This window comes from Gymnogyps californianus, chromosome 3 (genome assembly GCF_018139145.2).
Source record: "Gymnogyps californianus isolate 813 chromosome 3, ASM1813914v2, whole genome shotgun sequence".
NCBI lineage: Eukaryota > Metazoa > Chordata > Aves > Accipitriformes > Cathartidae > Gymnogyps > Gymnogyps californianus.
Window position 1 is genome coordinate 19,525,241 of NC_059473.1, and position 17,929 is coordinate 19,543,169.

At 50.3% G+C, this 17,929-nt stretch overlaps 1 protein-coding gene across 2 annotated transcripts in view; it reads left to right on the forward strand.

Moving 5' to 3' along the window:
• The first annotated feature begins 503 nt into the window (after window positions 1-503).
• ITPKB (inositol-trisphosphate 3-kinase B) overlaps window positions 504-17,929 on the forward strand; it is a 70,747-nt gene continuing 53,321 nt past the window's right edge. Inside the window, exons 1-2 of one of the 2 annotated variants that reach the window (XM_050894725.1) lie at window positions 504-538; window positions 1,983-3,066. In XM_050894725.1, the coding sequence (XP_050750682.1) occupies window positions 2,146-3,066 (921 nt within the window). In that variant the 5' untranslated portion in view covers window positions 504-538; window positions 1,983-2,145. Of the gene's footprint in view, window positions 539-1,832; window positions 1,848-1,982; window positions 3,067-17,929 lie in introns of those variants that run through there. The other variant, XM_050894726.1, reaches the window with a different exon arrangement.

The following is a 17,929-nucleotide window of genomic DNA, read 5'->3' on the forward strand; positions in this document are numbered from 1 at the left end:
AAACGCGGCGGTGGTGGGTTTTTTTTCTTAGTTAACAATGGAAACTTTTTTTTTTTTCAGTATTTCCCTCCAGCCGAGCAGCGCCGAGCGAGAAAAAAAAAAAAAAAAAAAAGAAACTTGTTCCGCTGAGTTCAACCCCAGACAGGCTCACAACTTCCTTCCTGCTCTCCTACCCCCTCCCTCCGCTCTCCTCCTCCTCCTCCTCCTCGCCGCTCCTCTCCCTCTCCTCCTCCTCCTCCTCCTCTCTCCGCCTTTCCAGCCGCACCGGGAGCGGGCGCCGGGGCCGCGGCGCGGACCTGGCCGGAGCGCGGAGCCGCCCGCGCAGCCTCCGCCGCCGGAGCGCGGAGGCGGAGAACCCGGCGCCCCCCGGCCCCCCCGCGGGGCGAGGAAAGCCGTTTGTAATCCGCGGAGAGAGCGGGACTCCCGGCCCTGCACCGCGCCCGCGGAGATGGTTTCTGCAGCGCCCTGCGGCCGCCGGCGCCGGCGGGCGCTGCCGGGCGCCGCGCACTGAGGGCGGGCGCGGATCCTCTGCTCCCAGGTAAGCGGCGGCGGGGGGGGGGACACGACGGACGCGGCCGCCCCCTCCGCCGGGGTAACCCCCCCGAGCAGCCGCGCCGGCGGTGCGCGGTGCCAGCCGGGCCCCGCGGGGAGGAAGGGGCGAGGCAGAGGGGCTGGCTGCTGCCCCGGGGCTGAGCGGGCTGTCCCGCACCCTGCCCTGGCCCTAAGCAGGCTGTCCCGTACCCAAAATCTGGCCGAGCGCCTTGTGCCCCTGCTCGCTTTCACACCCGAGCCAGAGTGCTGGGAGCGTGGCCGTGCCGGGGATCCTTGCAAAGAAGGGGTGCCTGGGCTCTGCTGAGCCTCACGCTGCCTCCGAGCAGCCCCTGAAAGGATGGGGAGCCTTTTGGTCACGCAGTCACTGGGGACTGTGCTTAGACTTGTGGGCACTTAGCTGCCAGGAGCCTCACAGGGGTACCACTGACAGCATCGCACACAAGTGCTTCCAAAGACATGTACACCCATAGCCAGAGTTAGCACACGTGTGTGTCAACAAGCCTGCACACTCACATAGGCAGCGTGTTTGTGCAGATCTCATGAGTTCCCATGTCCCTGCATGGGATGGGGATTGCAACACCAGTGGCACAAGGAGCAAATGGACATGAAGGAAGGTGAAGTACAGAGGGGCACAGAGAGCCACCTACAATGCAGAGTCTCTCTCACACACATACACACTCACACACACAACAGGGCAAACACCACCACACATCTCTGTATGTGGGATCCGGGCTGTGACTTGGAGGCGGTTGCAGCGGTCGATGCCCCAGAGGGCAGACATGCACAGGGGAGGCACGTTTAGACAGGGCACGCACGAAGATGTGCAAAGCCATGTTGTTGCACATAGTAAGTTAGGGGAGTAGTGGAGACGTGGTCCCGTACCACACAAAACTGTGCAAGCAGGGAGCCTTCATGTGTATCATTGAACAGAAATCCACGCCTGAGACTTGGTCTTCGTCGTAGGTGACCAACCGGAAGGTGGCAAATTTGAGCTGTTTGGAGTTTTTCTCTTCCCTCAGAAAATGTCAGGTTTTGGGACCAAAACTTGAAAGCTGCCAACTTTCAGCTCACACCAGTTGACCGTAACTCCCTAATTCTGTTGTGGGAACAGCTGCTGACTGTGTGCCCTCTCCGACACCGCTGCTGCAGCTATGTTGACAGGCAACCTGGAGAGGGGGCAGGGAAGGCAGGAAAGAGGGGACACAGCCCCAAACCTGATTTCCCCTTGACTCAGACCCTTCTGACAGCCAGGCTGGGCCGTGTCCCCAGGGGTGGCAAGCTGGGGATGCATGCAGGTGTGTGCAGGGACTGGGGGGGCACACAGGAAGGGAAGAGTCCGGCCAGCTGTGTGCACAGCTGGAGGCTGAGCTTAGGGGGGGGCGCACAGCTACTCTCACCATTTCTCTCTCTCTCTCTCTCTCTCCCCCCAGCCATCCTGTTTTATGGAGCTGCGGGCCAGGGCCAGCCCAGCTCCCCTGCTGCCTTCCGGCGATGCTGCTGGTCCCGGCGTGGAGAGACCCTCGGCAGCCCCGCAGAGCCTGAGCGCCGAGGTGGCAGCGGCGGCGGCCCCCCTGTGCGCCCCGGCTGACTACTATGGCCGTGTACTGCTATGCGCTCAATAGCTTGGTGATGATGAATAGCAACAGCGAGGTGACAAGCGGCGGGAGCAAGACGCCGCCTCCTCCCGGACAAGTGCTGCCCAGGGGCCCGGAGACACCCAGCAGCTGCCGCCCGCTCCCCGTCTTCAGCCCAGCCCCTGTGCCACCCCGCTCCCCGCGCCGTGGCCCTGCTTTCCTCTTCCCACCGCTCGAGGAGCCCCTGCGGCAGCCGAGCAGCCCTGGGGGGCGGCGGGGCAGCCGGGGCGAAGAGGGGCAGCCAGGACCCCCCACAGCACGGCAACTTCAGCGGGAGCTGCACAATGTCCAGGTGAACCAGAAAGTGGGGCTCTTCGAGGCACACATCCAGGCACACAGCTCTGCCGCCCAGCCACCGCGGAGCCCCCGGCCATCCCGGCCCCAGCCCGCCAGCCCCACAGCGCCAATGGTGAGACTTGGAACCGGACCCCAGCTGCGAGCCTACAGGGAGAGTGAGGCCCCTGATGTTGGTGGGGTGCAGGTCTGGCCGAGCACTGCAGAGCCCTCGGGGAGGCCAGTGGTGATGGTGGTCCCAGCTGTGGGGCCGGCGGAGGGCAGCAGCCCCCTGGAGCTGTCAGGGCTTGCACCGCGGCGAGGCGAGGTGGTGGTGGCCCCCACAGGACTCGAGGGCCAGTGCCCAGCTGTCGGCGGGAGCATCCCTGCCGTCATCGTCACGGACCTGGGGGGCCCGGAGGAGGAGGCGGGCACCGTGCCCCCCGGCAGCCTGCCCGTCCGGAAGCTGTCGTCATCCTCAGCCTCTTCCACCGGCTTCTCCTCATCCTGGGAGGAGTCCGAGGAGGACATCTCCAGTGACCCTGAGCGCACCCTGGACCAGACACCAGCCTTCCTGCAGACCCTGGACCAGCAGAAGCCACGAGTGGTGAGTCTTGCACCAGCCCCGGGGAGGGGGGGCGAGGGCTGGCAGCATCCCTGCTCCGAGGCACAGCTGCAGCAGGAGGGCAGAGGTCTGTCACAGCAGAGGTCTGCAGAGAAACTTTTCATTTGCTTGGCGGTGCTTGCTTTCCCTCACGTGAAAAGCTTATCCCTGTTCCTAGTCTGAAAATCCCCTGCTCGCAGGAGAGAGCAGCAGTACCTGTCCCACTGTGCACGGTCCTTGCAGAGCTTCCCTGGCGCTGCAAGCCGTCCGCCGGCGTGCTTTATGTGCACCCACGGACTGCAGCCTTCTGCTGACATGTGGTTACGAGCCTCAGCTTTCCCTCAGCACAGCTTCCCTGGATGCTGGAGGTTTCCCATGATTTACATGAGCCTAAAGGAGAATTTATTTCCTCCTTGGAGTCGAAACTGTGTGGGCCAGCTGTCTGTTAAAATTTATACTGGTGCCCGTCACCATAGTGTCTGTGTGCCTTTCACATGGAAGCAAAAATCTCTAGAATTTCTGGTAATTCTCCTTTTGAATAAAACTTTTTTGCTTGTGGGGTATCTTATATTTTAGGTAAGCATATTTTTAGTAGGTATTTATATTAAGTTCATTTGTTTCTGGATCTTTGTTCCTTGTGGGGCTGGTTGGGAGGCTTCAGGTGAGAGAAAGCATCAGTGTTGTGTTACCCTTAGAGCAGAAAGGTCTTCTCGGAGAGGAGGGCTTTGAGGCGCTCTCCAAAGGCAGACACTCATGGGATTTCTTGCGCCGCTTGGGGAGTTCATTCCATGTCTGAATGCTCCACACAGAGCGTGCTTTGCTCTGAGCTGTCACACCATTTATCCAGAGGGCTTTGAACCACTTTACCCCAGTACAGGCTGCCCATCACAAGGTTCTTTGACCAGCACGTGGGCTCTCCCATCCTCCGGCTGTGAGATGTTACATTGATTTGAGCTCAGGACTGGAGCCTCACACTGACAAACCCTGAAAAATGCAGGGCAACCCAGTGGCTCCTTAATTTTAAAGAGTTTGATAAAGGCCCATCAGCTTTCAGTGATGTGGTTCACTATGTTTAACTTTCCATAGACACATGATAGTGAAACTCTTGCTTAAGCTTAATGACACGAGGAAGACCGGTGCAGGGAAATAGCTAAGTAAAGTGAAGGTATCAAACTCATGAAGAACTGACAGATTGTGGTTTGTAAAACACTCAGCAGGCTGAAATAAGTATCTTTGCTTTTCTACTTGTTTCGTCCTGTTCCAAGAACTCAGGCTCAGTTCTGCTCAGGATGGAGAAGCAGTTGAGTAAAAGCACAGTTAATGAAGTTACGAGTCTGTGGCTCATCGTGTTTGCAGACAGTTTTGTATTTTGGGGCTCTCGACTGATGAATCAGCTTGCTCCCTTTGGGAGCTGCTACAATCCCTCTGCTGATTAAATTCTGCTGGTTTTGTGTGCATGAGCTGTAGTAATCTCTGCTCTATTCTCCATACTAATGATTGTTCCTAGTGCCAGATCCCACTGATTTGCTGCTGAAAACAGTTTGCTGATGGGCAAAATCATGCCTGATGCTCTTGTGGAAAGCTTCCTGGAGCCTCAAGCTGACTCTGCGCAGCCTTCCGTGGCCTCCAGCGAGCTCAGCCAGGCCAGTGGCTCGGCAGTGAACAGGCAAGGCTTGTTTGTATTGCCAAAAGGCCTGGATCAGAGCAAGCTCAGATCAGGTCTAAGATCAGAGTAACTCTGCTGGGCTCAGTGGGACGACTCCAAGCTAAACGAGATGAAGATCTGGTCCAAAATGTGTCAGGCAGCCTGAGGAGGTGCACTTGATTTTGTGTTTCAGTGCTGGAGTCGTCTCAGCAGGAGCGGCTGGGCTAATGTACAATGATACTTTCTGCTGGGCTCCACAGGTCCCGTGCAGGGCTGATCACTGGCTTTGGCAGGTTATAGTCAACTTCTCAGCAGGATTGTGCGCAAATGCCCAGTAATTCAAAGCTGATTCATACAAATAACACCCAACTTTGTGTACTGGTTGGCAACATCTTTTAAATCCATAATGACAGCAGAAGGCAGCTACTGAAGCAGTCTCAGGTTGCACACTCATTTGTTTTCATGAACTCACTATTTCCTTTTAACAACGCACACGGTCTGGAAATGAGTTGTGTAATGAGGGAGAATGTGTGAGAAGCTCTCTCCGCAACTCGTGCATTTCTGTCAAAATAAATCCTGGGAGACCTCAGCCGACAGAAACCAACATCGTGCCTCTGGGTTGAGTAGATAAACGCTGGGCAGGTAGAGACCCCTGCCCGTCTGCACTGGGTGCTGCTGGTGGAGGGGAGGGCTATTGTACCTGGAGGAGAGGTAATGACGAGTGACAGGAAAGCTGTTCTTGCTGCAGATATGGTCTGCACCACACATCTCACATAGCATATTTACAGATTTGATAAACAGCAGGCTTGCTTCTGCCCTTCCTTTCTGGAGGCCGTCTGGCTTAGCAAATCTGTTAGGGATGTCCGGCTGTCTATTGTAGTTCCTCCTGGTGTTCCCAGGAAACAGGCAGATCCCTCCGGCTGGCACGGACTGATCCTCTGTTTGTACTTCAGGTAGGAAACTTCATTTGCGGTCAGACCTGCAAATTGGCCAGTAAGAAAATGACGTTGCCTAGTGAAAGGGAGGGAGGGAGAGTGGCCATTTTTTTGGGCACTGTGACCTGGAGCAGCTCAGTGGCTGATACAGGCTCTGCCTTTGTTTATTGAAACAGTTTACTCAGTACGTTGCCTGTCCCTGGAGTGCTCTGGTGCCCCGTGGGCTGCGCAGCGCTGGGATACGGTGACCCTGCCGTGATTATAGCAGACTTCTGCAGTGCAGTGACAGTAAGAGCAATTTGACGTTTTGCTGTTGTCTAACTGCAAGTCCACTTAAGGTCTGAGTAAACCTCCACGTAAGGGCTTTTGCAGCTGTGGCTTTCCCTGGGCTGTGGGCTGCTGCCGGAGAAACCCCACGCTTGTTTATTGATGCTTGCAAGGTTTCAAAGACACTTGAGTGATTACACTTCTCGGGCTGTGTGGGAGGGACGGCCTGTCCAGGCAGCATGTTGGGACGGGGACGCTGCGGTTTGACAACGCCGCAGGGCAGCGCTCGCTGCATGCCCCCTGCGACAGCGACGCGGGCAGTTTGGGGAAGGAGCGGATGCCTCCGCTCACCCACCGCCCAAGCCAGGGGGATGCAGCGGCTGTTGGAAGGCGCCTGTCTCCGTCATGGCACGTCTCGTGCTGAGGGAGAATTTCTCCCCTCCGGGCTGATCACACAGGTTGGGTGTGTAGGGGAGCGAGAAGGTGCTCCCTGTCCCAGGCTCCGAGTGGCACAGGTAGCCCGAGACGGTGGCCCAGCTCCTAAGGGGGATTTCACACCCAAAATAAGCCCTGTTCTAGCCGTGACTCCCATTGACTTCAATGGGAAAATACGGGTCTATGAGTTTTGCTGTTCCTGGGGAACCCTGTTTGCTCTTCCCAAGGGAGAGCTGATAGACCAAGGTGTACCCAGCAGCAGGAGTCTTGGCCCCAGTCTTGGAAGCTGGCTGCGCCCCTTAAGCGAAATATATTCCACTGCTGGTCATTACAGTGAGTTGTCGTCATTGACCTAAATCCCCTGGTTTGTCAATTCCTCAGCAACTAGAGACAAAGCAACGGATGAGTCGGGGGGAAGGCAGAAATTGTGCAAGTACTTACTATAGAAAAATGACATGTCAAGGGGAAAAAAACACCCTCCTGGAAAAACAGTGCAAGACACTGCAGTGTTCCTCTTCCTAGCTTTCCCACAGCTGCTGTGGAAACACAAGGACATACGGCAGAATAGTAATCAAGTGACTCTCGGTACATTGTGAAACATCTACTCCTTTCAACAGGCAGAGCAGCTTGCTCAGAATAAGACACTTCCATTAACCTGTGCAAAATGGCAAGAGCCTTTGGAAAAAGCTAATGGCATTGCTGCTGACAGGCCATTTTAAAATTGATTTATTTGTTTGACTCACAACGGCTGTAATACATTTCTGAAAGGAGCCAAGTTTAGATAGGGTTAGTGTCAGCCAAGGGCCTGTGGGACCCTCGCTTATTTCTCTTTGAGATGCTCCAAGGCATAAGCTGACAACAGCACTCCTGATTTGTTCCTATAAAAATCAATCAAATTAAATACGCTTTCATTCCCTTTCCTAGCTGTCACTGTGATCAGGAAGTCTCCGTGTAACAGAAACCATGACCACATGGCTATGGTGATGCATGCAAGCCCCGTGAATGTATATCTTTATGCTGACTGTGTTTATGTATTTTACTCCTTCCTCCCACCATGTTTGTCTTAAAAGCTCCTAAGCTTATGAGCTTGTGAGTGGTATCACCAATTCAGTATCAATATAAAGTCTAGCATATTAGGGCCCTGCCTGCTTGCTCTGAAGAGCGACTGTTACTCTAGTAATGCGTATCATTGCCCAGGGAAGGTGCTTAGCACACCGGGTAAGCTGCCAAAGGATGGAGCCTCCTTCAGCCCTGCTGTGGGGAGACGAGGAGGAAGAGGAGAATGAGGTGGACACCTCTATGTTTCCACTCTCAGAGCACCACGCTCAGCAGACCTGACAGCACGATGTGTTTTGTCTGCTGGGATGAGATCAGGACCTGCCGGTGCCCGGCAGGCTGGGCAGAGCTTCAGGCTCTTCATAGATGGAGGCCATGCACTCCAGGGAGTTCACAAAGCACCGCTCTCTATTCGATAGCTTATCTCCTACCTACTCATATGGCCTTCTCGGGGAATAAGCAGCTTTTTTATGGGCTCCCACCCACGGAGACTAAGTGACGATGCTGCCATAACCCAATGGGAGACAAACGGTGCTATTTCAAGTCCATTTTCATCAGCACTTTTAAGCTCATCGGGAAGGGTTTCTTCTCTGCTCACGTTCTCCGTGACTGACAGCGCAGGAATTACATGGCACACAGCAGATCCTTTTCATAGAGGGACTTACTTCCTAGCACAGCTGCTGTCTCTTGCATATTTTGTTTCTCAAACAATTTCACACTGAAAGCATTCATAAAAAGTGGAAAAAAGCCCAAAGCATTTCTGAGGTGCAGGAAGAACAAACATTAGGCCCATCATCCTTAGGGTCCCCAGCTCTGGAAACAGCCAGGTTTCCTCCCCTTCTGATGGGAATCGCAGGATGTCAGAAGCTTGGCTGGTTGGACCCTTCGGGTGTTAAGCTGAATGTCTGCAGAGTCAAGTTCCCGGATCAGTGGAAACTTTACAGTTTTGTCTCTACCTTTTTAGAGCCTTGCAATGACAAAAACCAATCAAACCGTAGTCAGCACCTGTCTCATGTTTTCCATATAATTTCTATAATGTTCTAGGACAGATTTGCATGTGAAGAAAATATTAGCGCAGCACTGAGCTCTCGCATGCCATGCGATGACTGAAAGCCAGTCCTGAGCTAACGTTTTCTTTTCGTGTAAATCTGTTCTAACTCACTGGAGAAATAATGGCATCTATGTATGATGTTAAATGTCACTTCAGCTAAGATTAGTCTTCTGTAATTGTTAGAGATTATTTTGTTTATACCAGTAGGTAAATTTGTGCAGTAATTTTGACCTGCTTTCTGCCAATGAAGCCCAGCCAAGCTTTCTAAGAAAGATATGTTAATATTTAACAGACGGTGAAAACTAAATGTTAACATTTTCAAATCACTGAGTAACTTCACAGCCTAATCCCTATTCTTAAATGTGATTTTTGGGGGAATGTGGGCTTCCACACTTGCTGGGTCACTTGAAATGGCCCTTTTATGGAATTCATCTTGCTCAGCCTCATTGGATATCTACTTGCGATAAGTCTCCTCCTAAGGTACCTTTCTTCTCTGTTGACTCTGATGGGATCTTGAGGACTATCCCAGGAGTGTGCTTAAGACAGAGGAATCTGTTTCTAAAGTACTCATGAATGTCTTCTATAAAATTTATCGGAATTTCATTCTTATTCGTACACATAAAAAGCCAGGTCATGCATAGCCTACACAACGGCTGCAAGTAGTTCAGAAAGCTGCTCCAGTCTGAGGTCTACCAGCTTCAAAAGCAAGCGCCTCTGATTTGGCTTTTAAATCAGTCTTTAGGCAGCAAAATGTGTGATTTGCTCTGTAACAGGGATGATCACCCAGCAGTGCCTTTCAGCATGAGTTGGCATGGGTATGTTCAGAAGCTCAGGGTCTCCAGCTGCAAGTTTCAGTCTGGGTGTATGTGCCATGAATGCGTTCAGAATTGGTGGAAGCTTTTGGAAAATGTAGATTGCAGCTTCTTCTTTCCCAGCCACAGTGGGAGTTCACCACCACAAAGCTGCTGTCATGGCTGTGTGCCTGTGGAGATCCTCACTGCTGTAGTCAGCCACGGGTTGCGTTGACTGAGTGCCGGCATTTTCTGACCTTAGTTTCTCAGAGATAGGCAATATTGGAGTCTGAAGCTGCTGCAAGCTGCTAAGACCCATATTAGCCTTTTGTCTCTCACGATATTTATTTCAATGTTATCATACATTTCAGCCATGAGAAGAAAGAAGTGAGTTTTTTATAGTAAAGAATGTTCTTTTCATTAATGACGTGGAAAAAGAGACAGCCTAGTAGAAGGAATTCAATTCTTCCTTTCAGATCTAAGTTTTATCACTAGCCAAAACACAAGGATTGCTTTTGGAAGGAGAACTAGGGGGTAAAACAACAAGTGCTTAGCACTTACAACTTCTTGTAAGCAGTACAGTGTATTATCTGATCAGCGCTACACAACAGGAACTGCATTAGCATTCAGCACTGTTGCGGTTTTAAGTAATAGTAAAGCATCCCTCATCTCCCTGAAAGACATATATGGACTCTGGAGTGACATACTGACAGACATTTTAATGAGTTTGATTCAAAGGACAGAATCAGATTGTCTCTTCACTGTTTGCTTCACACATTTGACTTGCAGAGAGGTCGGCACCTGCAGTTGCCATGGTGTGGGCCTCGCTGAATTGATGTGAGTTTTGCCTAGGGTTTCATCCTTGGCTTCCGGGCTTTCATCCTTGACTTTAAGTCTTGTACTTGGGTTTTGGAAAATAGGGCTCTTGGACTGTGTGAAGCAGAGGGAGGTCTCAGCCTGCAGTCTTCACTGTCACAAAACTCCCTTCAGCCTGAATGCTTTGGGCTTTGCCTGAGTGAAGACCAATATAGCAGCACCAGGAATAACCAGCACAATGTCTTGGTAGGATGGCTAGGCCAGGAAGCAGGCCCAACCCTCTCCCCACCGTCAGCGTTTGCAGAAGGGGCCGTCAGAAACGTGGCACCAAGTGGAAGTTAGCAGAGGGCTAAACAAGAGCAGCATCTACCTTCAGCATCACCTCCTCCTCCTCCCCCTTCGCTTCCTGTCCCTTTGCCCTTGCTTGGGCAATTCGTCTGCAGCAAGATAGAATCAAAGAACTCTCTTCCTTTGCTAAACAATTCACTCCTTTTGTTAGGGTCAGATAAAATGCTGATAAAAGCTGTTGTAGCTCCGCTGAAGCCAGCAGGAGCTTGCTGCAGATTTGGTCCTTGATCTTTTTTCGCCTTGCTCTCCCCTGCATGTATCCAGTTACATCTTGTGGTAAATCCAATGTTAAACTGAATTAATGAAGCAGAGACGCAGTCCCCACGGGGGTTTTGCCCATTGATAGGTACAGTGCTTCAGAGCCTTTGGGGACAGGAGTTTTATAAATGGAAAGATCTGCAGGGTGACTTTTTTGGAAAGTGCATTTTCGGGTTGGGTGTTTTTTTCTCATTTCTTGCTAAACAATCTCCGATCCCTGCTGCTTGGGAAAAGGGCAGGAGTGGAGCCTGGCCTTCAGCTCACCGCTGAGCCTTGTTCATTGCAGCTGCACTTTGACAAGGTGTTTTGGAGAGGCACAGGAATAGCTTTTATCCCATTGAGCTAAACGCATTCAAAACATTTTCGTTAAATGGGTTCTTAAATACAATGGTCAAGGGACGCATGTGTACCCCTCAAAAGAGAGAAGACCAGGGCACTGAGCAGGGGCAGGGGTGAGGGGGAGGTGAGCAGGCTCCTTCTCACCATGTGGACCATAGGAATTGCTCTGCCGGCAGCCGCAAGCCCCGTTAGATATCCAGGGGCATCCTCCCCCTGCAAGCAAGGTACAGAGCAGCTGGGGGAGAATTAGCAACATGTCCAAATGTAATATGGTTGCTATTACGGGTAATATATATTTAACACTCTGCAGGGACCATTCAAGCCTGCATCTGTAGGAAGGGGAAAAAAATCAGGTTTGCTTTTTTGGCAGACTGCAGATCAGAGAGTCCAATCTGCAATCTCTCTTGGTATGTTTTATGTGGGTGGGTTTTGTTAAGTTACAGGCAAAGTTATTGCACCCCTAGGCTACTCACATTAAGTGTTTCTCCAATTTTAGCAACATTCTTTCCAGGCTCAGCTACATTTGTTTTTATCTTCTCTATGGCAATTGATGATCTAAGTCTAAAATGTATAACTCCGCAGGATGTCCTGTTATATATTTCTTCCACAGCTGTAGCTGAATCAGGACAGTATAATCCAATGACATGTTGTAATGCCTAATGCTTTCTTTAATACATTCCAGATTAAAGGAGTCAGCAAAGTTTACATATCCAAAGTAATAAATTTAAACAATAATAACGACAAATCCCAAACTATGATTGTATCTTGAAAGTGTTGGGGGTTGTTTTTTTCCTCCTATCTTCTCTGGTCTGGCTAAAGTCTGTTTGTAGGAAACTCAACAGGACAGATAAAAGATGATGAGACAAACAACTTAATCCCTTAATAATGTCAAGTGGAAAATCCAACAACAGATTGGCAAGGAACTCAAATAACAACTGCAAAGTGGCCCTTACTGAGGACTGCAGACCTAGCTTAAAAGGCCGAGCTTGGGATATAATTAGAGATGAACCTGAATCAGTGCCCACAGGTTCCAACATTTCTTTGAACTCTGAAATGGAGTCCAATTCCCTTTTTTTATCCATGCCTGCATAGCATCAGCTTAGCTCCATTGAAGCCAGTTCAGCATCTCCTCCTACCTTGTCCTGCCCTTGGTACCCACACAAAGTGACCATGAAAGGCCCCAGGGTGGTATTTCCACCTCTGGGTGCAGTTGCAGATGGCAGCATGGGATAGCAGCAAGCGCACACTGCCCGGGTCGGTGCCTGTCATGGCAGCACGAGGAGGAGGAGAGCTGAGCACTGCTTGCTGGCACCGCGCTGGCCTCCGAGTCGCACCATCTCATCCTGCTATTGCCGGGGACTGGCACACAGCTGCGCCCCCATGCAGCAACCCCCATTCCTGCTGCTCGGGGCAGTCTCGGGCTGCCATTAATAGATACGCCTTGAAAGCAAGGCATGTGGTCACAGAAGTAGGAGGCACTCGGAAATGCAATTGCCAAGCAGCTTCAGAAAGAGCGTGTTAATTATTATCTCCTCGGAGCTGTATTTACTTAGAGCTGACAGCCCTTCACCCTGGGGTTTCGTGGTGGGAATGTCTTACTGGGGTGGAGACCAGGGCGTCCAGAAAGGAAACAAAGGAAAGAGATTTTAGAACTGTGTCTTATCTCTATCCACCTGAATTACTGTTGTATTTTAAAAGAATATGTAAAACCCATTCTTTGAAAAAACCCTGACAAGTGTGCTCTCCCAGCTCCATTGTTTTAACATTCTCCTAGGAATTTGTATATAAAATGTTCCCAGTCCAGTTTATTTCTCTCTGCTTGACAAATCCTGTGTTTCCCTTCCGTACTCTTAGCAGAGTGGGAACTAACCTTGATCTTCTTGCAAAGCCAACAGAATTGCCTTGTTAGGTGTCACACTGCCACCTTCATACACAAACAGTGCGTGTCGCAGTTTTTGAGCAAGATGTACCACCACTGAAAAAAAGTCTGCGTAAAGCTCATACATTCAAGATGAACTTCTGGAAAAGCAGCTCTGAACTGAACCAGACCCTCTTTCGGAGGAGGGAGCAACTAATGTCGTCTGGCTCTCGTGGAAGCCCCCTTGCACAGCAGGTTAAAACAAATGGTCTAAAGCCAGGGATACAGCTCAGGTCCTCCGCTGTTAGCAGCCCCTCATCTATGTCTCATCTTGAGGAGAAAAGACTTGGCCTCTCTCCTCAGGTCTCTGTTTTCTTATGTTACCCTTCGTTGCTGGAATGGCTTTTTCGAGCCAAGGAAGGCAGCACGGGAGTCCAGGTGGTCAGAAGTGACCGTAACGTTGACCAAGTGCCAGGCCGGTAATGAGAGGGAAATGTGGAGGTAGCATGATGCCGCCTTTGCTGTTCCTGTCTGTTCCTGTATTGTACAGCACGACCAGCTCTGATATTTGGTCTTTGAGCTTTTGGGCAGCTTAAAGGCAGTTCCAGATCCCAGGTTTGTTCTTGTGGATGGGAACCCTTCCCAGAAGGGAGAAAGCTCAGAGGAGCCTGTTTAATATAGGCTGATCTCATGCTTGAGCATACGCAGGAGGTGACCTTTCAGCACTGAAATAAGAAGTGATGGGAATAGAATAAATCACAGCCTTGAAAGAAAAGCCAAGTATCTTAGACTTGCACCTCAGGAGAAGGAGTCAAGGTGGGGAGGCTGAGACAGCTGCAGAGGGGCCAAACGACAGATTCAAAAAGCGATCTTTCAGCAATGGGTTTGGTGGATCTTTGCAGAGCAAGCCTGCAGAGGAAAGGCTATTGAGCTGTGAAATTGAGATATGAGGTGATGAGCCCTGGAGGTGAATTTTAGTTGGGTGGGTAGGTTGGAAAGACTCTGTTAGGGCTGTTATCCTGAAAAAATCTGCAAGACTTACAGATAGGTTGGATGTGAGGACTGAGAGAAAGAGATCCAAGTTTTCCACTTGCTAAACGTTTCAGGGTAGGAGCAAAACACTCACAAATGAGAGCGGTAACATTTACACTCATATTGCAAAGGCATAAGTTGTTCTACGAATTGCCAGGCTGCGAAGAATCAAACCTCTGTATTGCATTGCAAGCCTCAGAGCTGTCATGTTTCCGTCGAAGCCAAAGCCAAAGTCTCCGTAAACTTGATAGGAGGCAGCTCTGAGCCCCCATGGTACACCCCCTTAACCTTCAGGGGCCTGGCGTTGAATGCAAGATTTTTCCAAGAGAACCAAAACTCGAAGCACTCCCCTAATATCCGGAAGCTGCAGCCCGATGAGGAACTCCCTCTGCAGGGTGGCTTCTGTCGGAGCCCGACTCCCTGTTCGGTCTCAGGAGAGGGTGGCTCGGGGCTTTTTCAGGGCAGCTGTGCTGGAGGGTCGGGCTGCTCTGTGCCACAGAGCCCATCGCTGCCCAGAGAGATGCTGGGGTTTGCCCTCCTGGCCCGCTCTTCCTCTGGACCATCTGTGCTGTCCCCCCAAGGCAGTCAGACCCCCAGCCCCGTCCAGACGAACCCTGGCAGAACAGAAGATTGTAGGAGCTGGCTGGAGCTGGAAGAACAGTTTTTTGGCAGAGAGTAAATTTTCCAGCAAATGTCAAGGGGGAGGGGGAGTCAAAATGATTCACAAATTCAAACACATTTTCTGAATAGTTCTGGCCTAGAAAAAAATACAGAGGTGGGGGAAGAGGGAGGGATGTTAAAAATAGCAATGCGTGTCATTCTGACACTTTCAGAATGAACTGTTTCATTTTGGGAATGGTTTGTTTATGTTTTGCAAGCATTTGAAATGTAGATTTGATTCAAAACGGCATTTTTCACTTAAAAGTTGACCTCACCGCTAAAACACATTGAAAGACGAAAAGAGAAAAGGTTTTTTAGAACTTACATAACCCAAAATGAAACACCTCCTTTTGCTTTGGCTCCAGATGAGACATTTTAGAGTTTTCCTTCTGCAGCCCCACAATTTTAGCTGTGGTCAGCCCAACCTGAACATCTCCTCTCCCCTAGTTTTTTGGTTGAGCTCTGATGTAAAAAAATCCATGCTCCATCCAGCTCCCATGATGGCCAACCTTTAAGTCTAATGCCATGGAGCAAGTACTTTAGTTTAATCTGAGGTCAACCACATGTTGCTGTGATTCAAACTGAAACCTGTGGTATCGAATGAATAAGAGCTGTAGGTTTTGTAGATAACTGGCAGCTTCTCCGGAAGATGCAGTGTCGAACCTCATTTAGAAAAATAACCCAAACTCCTGGGGCCCTGAAATCTGATCTAGAAATCTTCAGAGAAGCCGGAGTTTGCAGACAGCTGAATGGCAGACTTTCACTCCCCTGACACTCACACTGGTCTCATTCAACTGATTCATTAAAGGGAAACGAGCAAACAGCTAGTAATTACTTTGCTGTAGCCAAAACGTGCTGCAGAGTTTCCCCGGGCAGAGGGGAAGGAACATGCGCGTTTGCTATACAATGAGCCATCGTTGAGTTTACTGTTCCCCGCTGTGTTTTCTGCCTGGTTGGGACACGTGCCGTTTCCTCAGCTGAAGTCCATCCCTTGGTGTCTGGAGCGGAGCCTCCTTTGCTGAGATTTACCTTGACTGTCTTCTGAGCCCCTTCCCTCTGTGCCTTGGGAGGCTTCGGGCACAAAAGAGGGAGAAAAAAGATGCTGCGGTGTGGGACGGCAAACTTTTTAGCAGCAGCCCTTCTTGGGCAGGGGCTGTAGGAAAGACCTTTTTCCATTCATGGGAAGATCCTGAGTTTTACCTGCAATAGGAAGGTTTGTAAGCGTTTTTCTGGCCCGCTGTAATTTTAGCGTTACTGGCGGGGGGATCTTATGGTGTGGACAGCATACGGGCGTTTTTTTCGTCGAGGCGTGTCGAGGCGAGGGGCTGGCAGTGGCCGAGGGGCAGAGCGGGCTGTGCTCCCTGCTGGCCCTGGCAGCGATGGGAGCTGGGGGGGCTCTGCCGCTCTCTGCGGTGGCTCTGGGTCCCCCTGCAGTGGGGGGTGATCAGTGCCTGCAGCGGGACGAGGAATCGAGGCCAGCATGCGTGTACCAGCTCTACAGCTCCCTCGACCATGCATTTACTGTTAAAACACTGCCAACTCAAGCTCTCCCCAAAACAATGGGGATTGCTTTAAAAACCACCAAATGTTTCAGGGGTTTTTTGGAAGTGCTGAGTTTGTTTGATTGTTTTCCTAGTTTCTATGACTTTAACTCACACTCGGAACAATTTTTCAGTCTTTTCTCTGCAAGCCAGAAGGCTAGGAATGTACTTTCTTTTCAAAAATGAAAGCTCGGAGTCTCAGCCACCTGACTGCAAGAGCTGGGGGCTGTGAGAACAAGGCAGAGCTCACGCTAAAACTGCAGGAGCGAGCAAACGGACTATTGAAATAGCTGCTTCTCTCGGTCGAGAAATGGGCTGAATGGAAAGAAAGGCCAGAAGGGCAGAGCATGTAAGCTGATTCGGCTTTCCTGTAACAAACGGAGAACGCCAGCTCTCCCTCCCCACCCCAGCCGAAACAAAAAGCCCGTACACAACTAAAGTGAAATCTGCCTTCCTGTTTGTGTGTGTGTCGTGAGGCCTGGGATAGCAGGTGGCATTCGACTCTCACATCTCCGCTGAAATTCATACTCATCTCCCAGGCGAAATCTGGAGGCAGGGGTGCAGATAGAGATACAAGCGGTCGCCAAAGAACAAGGACCATACAAACTGCACACGGAGGCTCACACCGCTTCCCTGTCGATTTTTTATATAAAACACAATTTGAAAACTAAGCACTTTTTCTACAGATAAAGGTGATTCAGAGATCTTTAACGCAAGCAGCTGCCAGGAGATGGGAAAACAGCTCTGACTATGTTAATCTTAAAGTGGGGAGGCAGCGCAGAGCCTGCTGGCCAGCACTTCAGTGCAGATTGTAAGATTTTAGCAAAAATCTTGACTTTCCAACTCTTGCATTTGGACAATGAACGATGGAAGGTTGTACATGCCTTTTGACAAGGAATCTTAGGCTCTGACAGTGCTCAGGAAATACAGAGCAGGGTTGTTGAACTGTCCTAAACCACCTTGTCATTGAATGGTGCAGAGGTGCTGTGTGAAGTGACACCAAGTGTTCTCTAGCGGTTCTAAGGGTCTTTGGATTTCAATTTCCTCTCATCGGGTACGCTGACATGTTCTCCAGTTTGCCTCTTGAATTAAGATGCTGCAGTGTTCACTTTTCTCCTTTCCAGCTGACAGGTATGTGTCTTTGCTCCGCCAAGGGGAAGGAGGCAAGGATATTCTTCCTTTTAGCGCATCCTTAGAGCTATGACACATTTAAAGGGAATAATCCCCAAAGCAAAGGCATAGACGTTGGGTGTATCCGTGGGCTGCGCGCTTTCCTCAGGTGCTCCATCTGCAGGGTTAACTTCAGTGAAATTGCACCAGGAGGGCAGTTTTGAAGATTGTATGCAACATGCCGATGGTCTTCTGGAGAGCAGCTGCCTTTGGAAAAGTAGCTAAAACGACTGTTGGCGTAACAAACAATTAGAATATTTCCAGGATATAAAATTAAGGGAGGAAAGCAGCTTTACTGGCTATTGTCAGAAAACAGAGGCTTGCACAACAGCAACATTTTCCATATACTATGCAATTAAGTTACTTGCTTGGGAATTAACTTGCAAGTCAGTTTAGACAGCGTGGCCAGCTGTAACATAACACACATTACAACACACATACTGAATGTTATTACTTGGTGTCAGTGTTTATTGAATGAAGTGGGGATTTGAGAAACAAGCTTTGGCCCAGGAAACACTAACAATGTGATGGCACTTAACATCTCTAAAGCAGCACAGCTAGCGTTAGAATTTTTGGGAATAAATTCTCCAAAGATAAAATACTTTGGAAAATACCTGCTAATCCCTTTAAACCCCTAAGATATATTAATTTTCATATTGGGTAA